The 16303-nt window shown below is 34.1% G+C and overlaps 1 protein-coding gene across 3 annotated transcripts in view; it reads right to left on the bottom strand.

The window, feature by feature from the left end:
- Positions 1-2689: 2689 nt before the first annotated feature.
- Positions 2690-16303, bottom strand: part of LOC124233507 (calcitonin gene-related peptide type 1 receptor) — a 103175-nt gene continuing 89561 nt past the window's right edge. For all 3 annotated transcript variants that reach the window (XM_046650652.1, XM_046650653.1, XM_046650654.1), the window contains 5 exons: positions 15961-16021; positions 15813-15879; positions 11236-11454; positions 10985-11026; positions 2690-5985 (listed from right to left, as the gene is read on the bottom strand). In XM_046650652.1, coding sequence (XP_046506608.1) covers positions 5770-5985; positions 10985-11026; positions 11236-11454; positions 15813-15879; positions 15961-16021 — 605 coding nt within the window. In that variant the 3' untranslated portion in view covers positions 2690-5769. The remainder of the gene's footprint in view (positions 5986-10984; positions 11027-11235; positions 11455-15812; positions 15880-15960; positions 16022-16303) is intronic.

The following is a 16303-nucleotide window of genomic DNA, read 5'->3' as shown; positions in this document are numbered from 1 at the left end:
TGGCGCAGTGGTTAAGTTTGCATGTTCCACTTTGGTGGCCCAGGATTCGCTGGTTTGGAACCCAGGTGTGAACCTATACACCACTTGTCAAGCCATGCTGTGGCAGCTATCCCATGCATAAAGTAAAGAAAGATGGGCACAGATGTTAGCTCAGGCCAGTCTTTCTCAGAAAAAAAAGAGGAGGATTTGTGGCAGATGTTAGCTCAGGGCTAATCTTCCTTAAAAAAAAAAAAAATAGATAAATTGTATTTCATCAAAATGATAACCTTTTGTAGTTTGAAGGACACCATCAAGAAAGTGATAACACAGAATGGAAGAAAATATTTGCAACTATATATCTAATAAGGGACCTGTATGTGTAATATATGAAAAATCCTCTCAACTCAATAATAAAAAGACAAATAATCCAATTAAAAATGGACAAAGGATCTGAATAGACATTTCTCCAAAGAAGACATACAAATGGCCAGTAAACATGAAAAAATGCTCAACATCATGAGCCATCAAAAAATGCAAATTAAAACCACAGATATCATTTCACACCTATGGGGATGGTTAAAATAAAAAAGATAATGATAAGTGTTGGAGAATAGTGGAGAAATTATAACCTTCATACATGGTTAGTGGTAATGTAAGATGTTTGGAAAACAATCTGGTAGTTCCTCAAACAAACACATTTAACACATGACCCAGCCTTTCCATTCCTAGGTATATACTCAAGTGAAATTAAAGAATATCTCCAAACAAAAACTTGTACACAAGTGTTTCTAGTAGCATTATTCATAATAGCCAAGAGATGGAAACAACACAAATGTCTATCAGCAGACAAATGGATAAACAAAATGTGATAAATTCATGCAATGGAATAATTCAGGCATAAAAAGGAATGAAATACTGATACGTGCTAAAACATGAATGAACCTCGAAAACGTTATAAGTCAAAGGAGTCAGACACGAAAGATCACATTCTATAGGATTCCATTCATCTGAAAGTTCAGAATAGGGAAGTCTATTGAGACAGAAAGTAGATTAGTGGTGCTTAGAGCTGTGGTGGGAACAGGGATGGGAGGATAAAAGCATGATAGCTAAAGGATATGTGATTTCTTCTTGAGGTCATGAAAATGTAATAAAATTGACCAGGGGGATGGCAACACATGTCTTTGAAGAAATGAAAATATACTATACTAATATAATATACTAAAAGCTACTTTAAATGAGTGAATTGTATGGTATGTTAAACATATCTCAAGGAAGCTGTTAAAAAATGCAATATGACTGTAGATTTGTAAAATAAACTTAAGGAAATCTAAATTATAAATTAACACCCTTGCCCACCTATGTAAATAATCAGACCAAACTTTAAGAAACCAGACTTATTTTTTTTTTTTTTGAGGAAGATTAGCCCTGAGCTAACATCTGTGCCCATCTTCCTCTACTTTATATGTGGGACGCCCCCTGAGCATGGCTTGATGAGCAGTGCATAGGTCTGCACCGTCTCCGAACCAGAGAGCCCTGGGCCACGGAAGCAGAGCGCATGAACTTAACTGCTATGCCACTGAGCTGACCCCAAACTAGCCTTATTTTTGATCAAGAATATTTATTCTTTGAAATTATTATAATCACAAGAAAGGGATATTGTAAGAAAAAAATGCAAAATCCTTTGAAATGGATATATATATATAAACACCTCCTCTCCTATATGTGTATATATATCCCCTCTCTCTCTATATATATTAGATTATTATATATATGTGTGTGTGTGTATCTCTCTCTATATGTACATATACATATATACAAAAGAGTATTGTGTGTGTAATATACTGTTCTCTTGTTATATTTTAGAGTTGTTAGAGTGTCCTTTTAGTGCTTTCTAGTGTGCCCTTCTGGGTTGTCTTGACCTTTCATTATTTTGAGCTATTTTACAGATATGTTACTTGCAGGAAAACTGATAATAATGTACATTATTCTTGATCATGGAAATATGAATTAGATATTCAGTGGAATGCAACTGATTATTTCCCTGAGCATTGAACTGTTTTGCATCTATTTATGAATTCATTTTGTCATTTCTTGTGTTCTTCTATATGTGTGATATTTTGAGTTCTTTGAATGGTTGTAACATCTTACTGGTTCTCTCATTAATGAATAAATTAAAAAACACCTGTGATATGTTTTCATTTTATATTTTTGTGATTCACAATTTTGTCCTCTTTTATTTTTTATTTTCTTACGGAGGTAACATTGATTGATAATATTATATAAATTTCAGGTGTACATCATTGTATTTTGACTTCTGTATAGACTATGTTGTGTTTACCACCAATATCTAGTTGCCCCTTTACCCCTTTCTCCCCGCCCCTACCCCCTTCCCCTCTGGTAACCACCAATCTGTTCTCTGTATCTTTCTGTTTGTTTGTTGCCATTCTTATTTTTTTATCTTCCGTATATGAGTGAAATCATAAGGTATGCCCTCTTTTAAAAATTATCTTTAGCTAGTTCTTTTCCTTTTTCTTTGTGCTACTCAATACTACACAGTGGAATATAGTGGGGAAAGAAGACAAAGCCCTGTACATTCTCCTATTTTTCAGCATCCTTTTCTTTCTTTCAGCCTAGGAAGGAATTTGCATACACTGCATTTATTTGGAATCTTCTAGCTTAAAAAACAAATTCACAACTTTTTAAAAATTGGTTTATGGAAGGATTTACAGGTTTATTGATGACTTCAGAGAGGGTAACAGAGATGAGAGTCATTGATTTTAAGAGTTATTCCACTGATTACTGTAAAGAATTATGTTTGTAAGTTAAATTATTCAGCAGTCCAGTAAAAATGAATGAAAATCAACTTTAACTCATAACTTTAATATTTTCATACAATCAAAAAATAGAGATATACATTAAGTAGGCATAACATGAGTTGTTTTAATTGTCCAGAATATCTTGGGTATGTTTTACAGAATAAAGAAATGGTGCTTCCTATTAGCAGATTAAAACCAAGAGAAAATTAAAACAAATTCACATTTTTAAAAAATTGTTAAGCAATAAATACAGCACTACAGCTACAATTTTTTCTATGTACACCAGATTACATCTGAACAAACATTAAATTCCAGAATGGATATTTTATGAATAAATGCACTGGAAAATAACTGTATAAAATAAAAAAAGATAGATTAGAATTTTTAAAAATTAAAGTATGACTTATACAGTACTTGCAGGAAAATAGCAGATCCAAATTTTAAAAGTTAGAAATTCCCAAAATTAGTTTTTAGATACCAACGAAGTTTGCTTTTAAAAATATTGATTGTACCTTTTCTTCATGAGTAAGATACAAAGGAGATGTTAATTAGCACTTCAGCTTTAGAGAAGACTAATATTTAAAAATATTACCCCTAAAAAATGTGGATCAAAACTGAGACTAATTAATCATGGGCTGTCTCCACCTGAACACTGTGCAATAGGTGATTCTTGGCCATAAAGGAAATCTGATCGAAAATTAATATGACAACAGCGCAGTAAAAATACTTGACAGCCACAACATGATTTTAACATGATAGCTGATAATGCGATATCTTCTACTGTCGTTTATAGGTGAGACTTGACAGTTTGTCTGGAAGGATGCTGAAATATGTGAACAGCATCAGCAAAGGATTTGAATCTGCATCTTTGACTAATAAATAGCAAAAGAATCAATTTGTTTAACAGAATTTTTGCATAATTTAGGCAACAGAAAGTCCAGAATAGCCTGCATTCCTTTTTGTGACAGCGTGCTGTAAAATTCACAAATTTGAAGTTCACTTAATAAAACCTTTACACATATATAGATAAATTATAAATTATAAATGTATTGACTAGGCCATTTAACATGCTAATTCTTACTAATTTAGCTAATTTTCCTGGACAATTTCAAATGATTTCTGAAGTCACCATCTATTGACAGTTTAAGAAACAACCTATGATGACTAAGTCACTCAGTTTAATCCATTTTAAGCAGATTGACCCACTGCAAAAATGCATACACATAATGACTTCTCCTCCCAAAATTGACTTTTACTAATTGAAGGCATTTTTGTTTTTTAGAAATTTCAGTGGAAAATAACATTAGGGAAACTGAGTCCCATTTAAATGTCACTTTAATTCGTTGGCAAGATGTCCTTCCACCTTCCTTTAATTATTTCATAAACGTTCTGACAAGTCTTCCTCAATGATGGAGTCAAGTCTTTCACCGATTTGTTTTATCATTTATAGTAGCTCTATTAAAATATTAAAACATTGTGTATGATAGATAATGTATTGCCATAGTTTTTTTAAAAATAGCCTGAAACATTTCCAAAGCTGTGTATCTTCTTATAGTAAAAGTCAGAAAAGTAATATTTTTAATGGGGTAAAAACCGTAAGAGTAGTGGATTGGCATTTATTACAGTAGGAGTTGTTTATATTTTCTGGATTAGAATGCAAGTTCATCGTCAAAATAAAAAAAAGAAATATGTCAAACATACCTATTCTTAAGGTATGAATCATCAAAGCTAATATACTCAATAAAACAATGGCCTTGAATTTTTTTAATAAATATATCTTATCATAGATATTTCTGATATCTTAGTTTTTAAACAAACTTCTGATGCTGGCATCTGGTTGTCTTTAAAATATTTACCAAATATAGAATTCCAGACTCTATTTTATTATAAAATCAGCCCAGACATAGTATCAGATATTAACATGCACACATTGTTACGTTATGTGTTTGTTTTTAAAAATCTTACCTAGATTGTATGTATTTGATTTGAGACTATAAAATAGAATAACAAAGTATTTACAAGCTCATTTTTCACAACAATTTTTTTTACAAACTTCCAAGAAAATAAGAAATCCTTCATTGATTTCCTTCACGTAAAATACCTGCTAATTTGTCTACACAGTAGAAATGGAAGGGGCATAGTTTCTATTTACAGATACAGGGAAACTGATTCCCTCCCACTTGTGTAGTAAGATAGGAAAGTAGCTGCAAGGTGTTCTGTAGTATCAACAAAGTGTCTCCCTGATAATACCAAAGTGGAATTGCATATTATAATACTATCCATCAATTCTCAAAAGCAGATATGACACAGGGGGGAGCTGTGACATATCAGCAAATGAGTAGCCAAAAGCAGTTCTGCTCATTTGCCTTCCTTGGGGAGAATAGGGTGAGCCAACAGGAATAATTAAGTCTTTATCTGGTCCGTTGGAAAGGGGAGACACAAAAAGGGCTAGAACACTTTCTGGGCAAAAAAATCAAATGCACCAATGAATATGGGATAAAGATTTTAAAAACAAATGAAAAGCTAATTTTCTCTCCAAGTCTATAGGCCTTGGCTAGGTCTCTTTAGGCAACAAGAGTAGAGTGATGCCCAATGTGTATGTGGACTTTTACAGTCTTATTCATTTGTGAATTCATGCAGTGGTGTGCTGGAACTGGCTCACGCCAGCCTACAAGAGTTGATTGTGTTTATATTTTCCCAATTCCACATTCAGTGACGTCAAGTTGACAGCTTAAAATCAGCCGTGGTAAGAGTATTTACACCGCAGAAACTGGCAAACGTTACACATCAGAGCTTTGTTTCCCCATAGAGCTGCTTGTTAAACATTATCAACACATTTCTGACTTCATGGAGGGTTTTCTTTGTGGCATTCAAAAAACTCATTGAATATCAAAGTCTTCTAGTTGTAAAGTCATGGATCCGGGTCTTTGAGATAGGAGTGGCATAAAATAGTTAAGTAACCCTCCCTCCATTATCAATCATATAACTTCCCTGGCTTTAAGATAATATTTTCAATATCAGGCATGCTTTTTCCATTTAAGTGTTCGCTAGGATAGTCATGACCGTAACCTGTACCATCACTGATTGTTGACACTGTGTAAGATGCAGTACGGAGGGCATCTGAATGGGAAAAGCTGTTTCCAAATTGGATTTTATATTGATTCCAGTTTCTTTTCAAAATTGCTTGAACCTATCAATCAAAAAGAAATAGAAAGACAAGAGCAATCCATTAACTGAAATGAAGATATTCTATTTAATACTACAATAAATTATGTAGTATAGCTTTTTTTCTAAAAAATGCATTGATGTTAATTAGTGACTAAAATTGCCTTATTTCCTTACTTAATTTAAAAAATAATTGAGCAAGCCATCTTTACGTTAGGGAATTCACTGCAATTATTCTGTACTTTTAGACTCCGTGAATATTTTTCTTTCCATGCCTTATCTCTGAAGCTTTAATAATGCATAAGAATGTATTGTTTTTGAACAAATAGTTAATCCAGACACCCCATTTACAAGCTTGCATGCACAACATCCAGCTTTATATAAAAATCTTTACGAATAAACTGAGAAGAGAATTAATGGTGCCCCTCTGCCTGGATGAATTTGAAGTTTATCAACTCTTCCTTGTTCTCTGCCTGGGGTTAGAGATCAGGCCTAGGTAAGCCATATAGAGTGACTTTGGTTTTAATTGAACGTAAGACACCAAGGTGATTTTCTTCACATTGAGTCAGCGAGCACAAATGGGAATATTCAAATACATCTCCAACTCGATCACCTGGACATTTCCAGATGTCTGATGAGTAAGCAGACCAGCTTGGGGCAGTCTGCTTGGGGCTGATACATTCTAAGTTATGAATGTATTAGCCACATCCCTGTAACCTGATCTATGTCTTCCCAAAGCATGCACAGCTTTGAGTTGTCTTCCCCAAACTCTCTACTGCTTTTTGACCCTTTGATTTCAAAGGAAATCCGAGCACCTAAAAGCAATTTTCCATACAGTATACATGTATTCTGTAATACATATAATTCATGTATTACAAACATACTCATGCAAAAATTGTTTAACTTTCTGCTAAGTATATAGAAGTCCTCAACTTTTTATTCACTTTATTCATGTGTACACCTCAATATTAAACTTTAAAATAGGGCTGGCTTATTTCAGTCTTCTCATTTTCCTGTCAAATAGATCAAGAAAACTTACTTCTCCAAATTACAAACAATCTCTAGCAAATATCATGGGATACTTTAAAGTCTTGTTAGTGTCTCCTATACTCTGTTACTTAAAATGAACAGACTGTCTTATTGTCTCATTCATGTTTTATCATGTAGAAAAACAGAAGAAACAAATATGAAGTCAATGAGTTTCTTTAGTTAGAATTCAAAATGAGTTATTAGAATTTCGTGGTAACTTTTCTATCCTCTGCAATTCAAAAATCATGTAATTAGAAATACAATAAATTGATTTTAGAAGTTATATTATTATGAAACTCAGAACTTCAGGACTTTCAAGCTTATTTCTATATCTGAAGGAAATAATTTATATTTATATTTATGTAAATTTTCTTTGAAAAGAGCATTTATAGGACAACACATATATTTATCTGGCAAAAAAATTACACTTTGTTTCCCTCATGGTTAAGTAACGTATTTATAAATTTTGCAAATAATATATATAAATTAAGGTAATTTACAAATAATATCTGCATATGTAATATCTTCAAGAACACAAGCAAATGACAAATGGAATGGCTTTAGAGTGTGACTTTTAAACACATATTCAGGGATTTAAAGCAAAAATGACTTTTGGCCAATTTTCTAATTATTTCTGCTGAGAATTGGTTTTGATCCTAGTTTTTATGCTAAAATAATTTCTCCTCACTTTGTTACTGAATGCTGGGCTGATTGAATACGTACACTATATAGTTTCTGGTTGAAAGGAAGAGGAATGTAGCTCTGTACCAAAGATTCTACATAAATGTGGAGAAGAAGCTGACAGGAAGAAATATCTTAGCTGTGAACATAGTACTTACAGTTTTAAAAATGAAAGCTTCAATTCAATTCTAAAAGCCACAATGGTTTTTGAAATATCTGAATGGTTTGTTCTCGAAACATCTAGTTTGACTAAAATCATCACCCTATTTCTTTCTTGACAATAAATCATCAGAAAAACCATGGAAAGTTTATGTCTTGAACTGTGGGAACTTATTTACTGAAGTTAAAAATAAACCTAATTAAGACCCACAGGCCTTGTAGACATCTGTTTGTTTATATTATCCTCTATAAGGATGTTATGTTTTCCATCTGCTTCCTCTAATACAATATCACACCTGTTCAACAGAACATTAAAGTGGCCACTCTTAATAAACTTTTAATGTGAAAAAATTAATGGAGAAACATAAGAAGAAAAACTGCCTTTGGAAGGGAAGATAGCCTGGTATTATTAAAGATATGAAAATATTTTTCATTATTTTACATATGAGTGTTATATAAATAGTAAGGCCAACTGTTTAGAATATAACATTACAACTTTATATGCCCATTAGCACCTGATAAGGAACCGACTCTTTACTCCTTAACCTAGATCACTGAGGAGATATTTAATAAAGCTTCATATAAAAATTCTACCTACTTCTCATTATAGAATGTGGGTTTGGTTATTTTCAACAAATCTTTTGCTCACCCTGTAAAACTCTCTATGCTCAGGTGTTGTTAAATATACCCACGAGACTAGGGAGGGCCCTTCTGAGGACCAGAGTCCCTAGTTTACGTTAACAGTGTGCATTTTTGTCTTAGTGGACTAGAGATGAGATGAATGGGGCCTGAGCACTTGTCAAGTCACAGTTATTTAGTGAGAAATGCAAATAGGATTATTGTGGCTAAAAAAATAAAACGTGAAAGTAAAGAAATAGAGATATTAAGCTGAAGACAAGCCATTTGACCTAATGTGTAAAGCAAGAAGGAAACTAAGCCTGAGCAAATGATCTTAAGAAGTACGGGGCATAGTTGGAAGCGCACAAAATGAATCTGGCAGCTGTAGCTTCGTGTTGTGAGAGCGGGAAAAACTAAGAGGCAAAGAGACAAAGAAGGAGGGATTATAGTATTTCCTAAGATGAGAAATGAATCATACACAAACAGGGATTGTATCTCGAGAGATGAAGAAAATGGGACAGATATTGAAGATGTTGTGAAGAAGTGAAGATTTGGCAACAACTTGGCTAGAAGGTTTTATATTATTGTAATTTTCCACTGCCAAAATTTCCTCAATTTTAGGACATGGCAGAAGATCAGAGTCTGCGTCTCTTTTGCTTACACAGATCAAGTGCAACAAGAGTGCTAGGCATTAGTTTGGATATCCCCTGGGCACTCTTTCTAAATAAAAGGGTCACTTTGACATTTGATTCCAATATGATTAATGTTCCCATTTGTACATGTATTTTTGAAATTGAGTGAGGGCAAATCTAACAAGGAATCTGTAATGTACTAAGAATCTACTGAGGGTGGAGCCTGGTGCTAAAAACGTTGCATTTCTAGCTTTCATGAATCCTGGTGAGTCTTGTGTAGGAACTTGCTTTGATTCCCCTTTGATAAAGGTAGACACTGAGACTCCAGGAGGTTCGGAGTATTACCCAAGATATCACAGCCAGGAGCGAAGTGGCATCTTTAGGGTTTAAATGCATTGATGTGGCAGTGACTTTATTCTATCCTGCCTCAAAAAATATTTCACTAGTGATTATGTTTTGTACATTTAAAAATTACCCTTCACAAAAATGAAATCTGTTTCTGCAAATGCAGAGGTGTACCTTTCATATTTCACTCATGTTTTTTGGCACGTTGTCCATGTCTCTCTCATCTATATTTAACTGTAAAATCCTATATAGGCAGTAGATAAGATTGTCTAATTCAGTTTACACAATAAGAAATTTATAGAGATAGGTAATAAATGTTGTTTAAATTTTGTTATCAAAACAAATGAGTTATCTATTCTTCCTAATTTCATTCTCTGTCTATATTTTTCATTGACTTCAGAAAAACAGTCACTCTTGTCCTCCGTATAGGAGAAAAACCATGGAGGCATGATTAAAAATATGCACTATAGTCTATTATGCTGGACAGTGCTACACTCCATTTAAAAAATATATGTATGTATAAAATAAAGATCTACATTTTAAAATTAAAATGTTTTAAATTTAATGACAGAATTAAACATGAAATATTATTATATGCTGAGAAAGAAATCAAATATTACTTAAGCAAAGGAAAGCAATATTTTACAGTTTTTCGTGACATGTATATGATTTCCAATGTTGATTCATTTTACAGGAATGATTCTCATAGTTATGCCAACTGGTTCTACGTGTCCCCTATCTGAAGCTTCGTGATAAGCTTCATAGTTACCAAGCATCCACTTCTCACTCAGTTACTGTCTGGATTTCTAAACTGTAGAATTTTGCCAAAATCCTCCAACAGGTTAAAATTTGTCAAGTAGATTAAAACGATGTAAAGAGGTGAATCAGCATGGCTCAAACCACTGAGCAATAGCACGATTCATATGCATAAGAAATATGGTACCAGTTTCTAAAATGCCTGAAACTTTCCATTTAGGAAAGTCTTGGATGTAAATCTTGAAATGTCTGAGAGCATGTTGCCATATTACAAATTAGAGCATTCTATTCTACTAAAGTTCCTAACCCACTGCATCTCTTCCCTGTCTAACTGAGTTTAATTATTTTAAATCCTTTTATATACACCTTAAAATTGATTCCAAAGACCACATTGTGGACCAGTCAAAAAAACAGAGAAAAGGAGAAAATGAAAACGAGCCAATTCTATTTCCTATTAGAGTGTGTGTATTGTTCTATGACATGAAGTGTTGCCTACCACCATACTTAGGTCGAAGTACAGACTTAATGGGATTGTTCAAAAAATAGGTCAAAAGACTGGATGAATAAAGTCACTGTGGAATATTGTAAAGTGAAGCTGAATTTGCCCTAGTCTTCAACTCCAATATGACCTGAGCTTCTGGGAAACAGAATTGCATCATGAAGAGAGATTCTATGATTCTTTTTCCTGACAGAAATGGAATTTGAAAGAATTGTTCCTAGAGAATTTATAATTCTCTCATTTTTTAAAGAGAAATATATATTGCAAATATAAAATGATAAAAGGAATAAAATCAATCACCATACCTCTCCATTAAAGAAGCAGAAAATTGTAGAGACCAAAAGACCCTATAAAAGAAAAATAGAATTATCTGATTTCAAATGGAAAAGAGACATTATTTGTAACCAACTTGCTGCATACATAATAAAAACAAAACCAAAGCTATATGTAAGTTTAATACCAGATTTCGCAAGCTGCGTTCCTGATTCAAGAACAGCATAGTGATAGTGCATAAGGATGTGCATGATGTGGTCGTATACCTCCAAGAACACCATACCTGATAGTGCATAAGGATGTGCATGATGTAGTCATACACCTCCTCTGCAATCCTTCCTTCAGGTCGCCATGGAATCAGCACAAACTCAATGCCAAGTAATGGCACCAGGATAAGCGTAGCCCTCACAGCTTTCATGTAGAGATTAGATTCTGCTTGGTGAGTAACTTTTAACTTGGTGATGAGAACACGTACAATATTTAATAGGAAAAAAAGATTAACCTAAAAGAAAATGAAATGGTATATGAAAATTATTTAATATTAAGAAGCATTATTGAGGATCTTTAATTTTATACATCTTGGAATATTTTCAATGTGCAAGAATAAAGGGAATATTTGCCTAAGATATTAATTTGTATTTCTGGAATTGCGATTTATTAATTTAACAAGTACGCCAATTTTAATGGACTTGGATTTTAGAAAAATAAAATTATGGTGGAAGTAATATGAAACACGTTCAGTTGAGGAATACATGAGTGTTTTTCTCAGCTCATTTTCTTATGAAATTTTTTGAATTTTGCTATGGTCCAAAAATTAAAGCTTTTGAATATTTTCAGCTCAAAGGAAAGAACTGTTTATTTTTTCAATTGTTTAATTCTTTCAACAAATGCTTATTTTTTAAAGTCCCTTCTCTGTACCAGTGTCCACACTAGGTACTTTCCAAATATATATTACACCATAATAACAATTTTCATCTTTTTGGTTTGTCCTTCCTGTGTTTCTTTTTGTAACAATAATCCTCAAAACTCCCCAAGATATTATTGTAATCCTCTTTATCTTTTTGAGTAGGCTGAATCACACACTTGAACCAGTTGATATTCAACCTAGATCGTCCTAGAGATAAAAAAAATCTTGGCACCTCACACGGCCTTCTGTTAATGACTTTCTGTAATTACATATTTACTGTGTGTTAACAACATTCCCCAAGAGAAAACATTCTCTTTAAAAAGGAGACATAAAACTTCAAAAATATAGTCCGGATAACTAAGTTACTCAGAAAACGGACAGAGTTCTGCTGAAATACATTTCTTTCTCTCTGATTACTTTCTCTCTTTCTTATCTTTATCCAAGTCAATATCTTTCACATCTGTTTATTTTCTCTATGCCCATTCTTTACGTATTCCATAGGATTATGGACACTAACTCCAGATGAGACCCTTAGGACTCCTATGCTATTATGCTCTTTTCTTTTCTTTTTTTCTCACCTTGACTTCTACCATCTGTGCTTGTTTAATAATCCAAAAATTTCAAAGTGCATACCAATATGCAATTGATACCACATACCTTAATAAATTGGAATAATAACGGTAGCACCTCATTTAATGTAGAAAACAATGAACAAATAACATACATTTGCTGATGTAAGGCATGTGTTATGAAAATAACTGGGCATAAAAACATTCCACTATTATTCCTAGAGAAGTCAATGGAACATATGCTTCAAAAATAGACAGCACGCTCTAATCCTGATGGAAACACATCTATGAAAAGTAACATGGTTACTGATACAGGAATGTCTCTGCTAAAGACAAAAGCAGAATAAGCCGTTTCAACAGGTGTAAGAATGAAACATGACAAATCAACACATCAGCTGTTATTCCGCCCATCCTACTGCACTCCCTTCGTGAGCATTCATTTCTGTTTTAAAAGTTTTGACTAAATGGAAACTACTAACAGCCCATAGAAGAAAAAATAATAATGCTATTTTACCTGCTTATAAATTTAGAATATGAAATATTTTATAATCCTAATATGCAAAAACCATAAATTATAAAAATCAGAAGAAATGCTGCAATTTAGATGCCCATTATATGAAGCTTTCTAAATGCCAAGTGCTTCTTCAAAATGGTAAGTCTGATTTAAAATGTGAAACTAGAAAATCATCCTACTTCACTTTTTGCAAATACTTGCATTTATTTTAAATAAAAATAGTACAATAATTTTAAATTTCAGATGAACTATGTCTGAATCTCATCTATCTTAGAGCAAAACTAGTTCAGAAGAAAGCTGTTTTTACTTGAACGCCCATAAAGTTCCCATAGCTAGGAGGTACAACAGGACATTTTCATGTCACGAGACCAACCTAAGGTCATGACGGGAAGCAGGGGGAGTCAGCACCGTGGCGGTAGGAGGATTCCTGGAAACCATTCTCATTCTAGAACAACCAGCAATCACTTCACCAGGCACCGAAGTGACTTAAGCATCCCTCGCTAAACACAAATTGAATGTATCCCCTCTCAACTTCCCCTTAGCAGGATCTCAAAACTGCTGTAGCCACGCCTGTACCACCCTGCTCAAGGACAAATGTGACAGAGGAAGTCCGAGTGGAAAGAAAGGGATTGCAATTGAAATATCTTATTTATACAAAACATATGACCATGTTAAACAATTGCTTGTGCCCCTCCCAAGACCTTGCAATTGGCCAGGACCAGTGAGGAGCCTCAGAGCTTAAACAAGGACAGAACAATTTGTCCTGGTAGAAAAATAGGCTCCTAATCTTTTCTTAGGCCAAGAAAATGCAAAAAGTTACAAGCAAATCATGTGGATTTCACTTCCTGTCTTACTGAGCAACTTGACGGGCTATCTTCCTATGTGACGTTTTACCCCAGCTGGGCCATCTACTCTTGCCTCTCAGAGTGGATGTGGACAGGCTTTTCCAAGGATTGTTAGTTGCTGTTACATTTTGCATTTGCTGAATGTTTTTACTTATTTCCTGAACCACTCTGATTTAGGCATTTGAATCACATACCCCTCTGCAGACTCACATCTCTGGTAATAAAATTTTGCCTTGTGTTTGTTCTGTAAGCTCTGGGTGGTCCAAACAATGGATCTTAACTTCTTTGAACTCTCCTCCAAACAGAACCATGGTATCATGTAGAAACTACAAGTGAGCGTTTTTTCAAGAGTTTGTTATATATTCCAGGCACTGTATTAGTCATTTAACAGGATGCATCTCATTTAATCCTTACAATACTCTGTGACGTATTTATTCTTATTATTCCATAATCACAGATGAGAAAACAAAGACATAGAGCAGGTAAAAATAAAATCAAACAGACTTACCCTGAAGCACAGCCAGCAGTGGTAGAGCTGGGTTTCAATGCTGGCTTTTTCAAAGAACACAAAGGAGGATGTCTCAGGGTACAGCTTAGACACCGTGTGTCAAAATGTCCCTAGCATGTGCAAAGAGCAGGGAAAGGAAATTCTCTCGCTCTGAAATTTTCAGTAGAATCTACATTAAGGCATGTTAAAATCTCCATAAGAGATGTAAGAAATTCCATGAGTTGATTTTCTGAACTGGCTCTCTTGTGTGGCCCAGAACAAATCAGGAATTTGACACTTATTACATGCCTTATACATGCCAGGTTAAACGCTTATTATGTATTAACTCATATAATTCCTTGTTAAAAAAATTAAAAGTTGCTATTATTAAATTCTCTATTTTAAAAATGAGAGACTTGAGGCACAGAATGATTAGTTTAATTCCGTAAGGTCACACAGCAGGTAAGAGGTGGAAGAAGAGTTCAGAATTTACCCTCTAATTTTTAAGACACACTTTTGAGAATTAGTTAACAATAATACATTTGAGAATGGCTTGAACAGTGTTCTAACATAACTGGATACTAAATTGCAGCTAGCAAATATAGTAAAATAATAGAAGAAAATTTGTCTAAAAAAGAGTCTGAAAACAAGGGTTGGACAGCTTCAAATTTTGGCTTGACATACCACCTTTGTCTTTTTGTATATAATTAAATATCAGCTGTAATTACAGTCTTGAAGACTGTAATTGCATTCTGGTCTCTCATGCTCTATGAGAGAAAGCATGTTAATTTGGATTAATTTATTTCCCCTTTGAAACAATGTAATGAAAGCCTTGAATGTGAGTTTCATTTCCCTGCAACCACCTTTAAAAATGTCCAATTGGTGCACTTGTATTAAGTAATGATCATTATAATAATAAAACAACAGTTTAAGCAATACTCTCTTTCCAAATTAAAGTCTTTTCTTTATAGGAATATTACTGTTATTACCAACATAGGTGTGTAGGTGTTTCCAGTTTGCCCTCCCTAGCTACTAGAGCCAGCCTCTGCCCTTCTCTGTTCTGCTCGGTGCCCCAGGAGGCCCCGAGTCATCTCTGAGAACTGCGTCATAACCCAGGCTTTCTTGCCTCTGACGTTTGCTGCATTTGGTCAACGGGAGGAACCAAGAGAGAGAAGTCTGAGTATTTCTTTCTCCTTCCTTTGCTCTGCAGGCTGTGGTTTGGGCAGTGGCTGTGTTCCTTTACGCAGGACCACCTCCCCCAACACTTGCCCAATTACGGGAACTGTTCTGTCCCCTGTTTAGGTCTAGCTGTAATAACAACTTTCCACTGTTGGTTCTTGGTGCCTCACCACCCCTTATGAATTAGTTCCTTTACTCTTCCTGCCAGCACCTCAAATATAATACTGTCATTAAATCTTCTTCAGTTAAACTTTGGCAGCGTGTCGTCTGGATCCTGAAGAATACCATAGGCTAGATGACTCAGAAAATAAAGTTGAAATATGAGCAATGAGGAAAAAAGAAGAATTTTAATTACATACCAGTAAAGCAGCACAAATTGGGCCATGGATAATGTAGAGGAGATGGGTATCAGAACTGATCCAGCAGCTAGGGGAAAAAACAGAAATTATATTGAAGATTTTCATTTTACGTAGTTCCAATAGAAATCAGGAAGAGAGATTATCTTACTTGTCATTGTAATATAAGCTTCTGGCAACAGCATGTATACAAGCAGGAATCAGTGGAAATCCTGTAAATATTAAAGAAAATGAAAATAAATAGGCAACTGTCTCTATCAATGGAACTCCTAAAATAGGTCATGAAATATGAAACACAGAGATACTCTAGGAGCAAATATATATATGTTTATTGAGTAAATATCATCTGTATACTCAAGCAGTAAATATGGTAAAGTATTAGGTATTTGTATTTTGAGGTTTGTGTGTATAAGTTTTCTTCTAATAGAAGTCATTTTGAATCAATGGGCTCCAGAGCCTAAGTTCCTAATTGTGCTGCCTAAGCCTCAAGGATT

The sequence above is a fragment of the Equus quagga genome, unplaced genomic scaffold (assembly GCF_021613505.1).
Source record: "Equus quagga isolate Etosha38 unplaced genomic scaffold, UCLA_HA_Equagga_1.0 203_RagTag, whole genome shotgun sequence".
Classification (NCBI taxonomy): Eukaryota; Metazoa; Chordata; class Mammalia; order Perissodactyla; family Equidae; genus Equus; species Equus quagga.
This window is presented reverse-complemented; position numbering and strand designations above follow the sequence as displayed.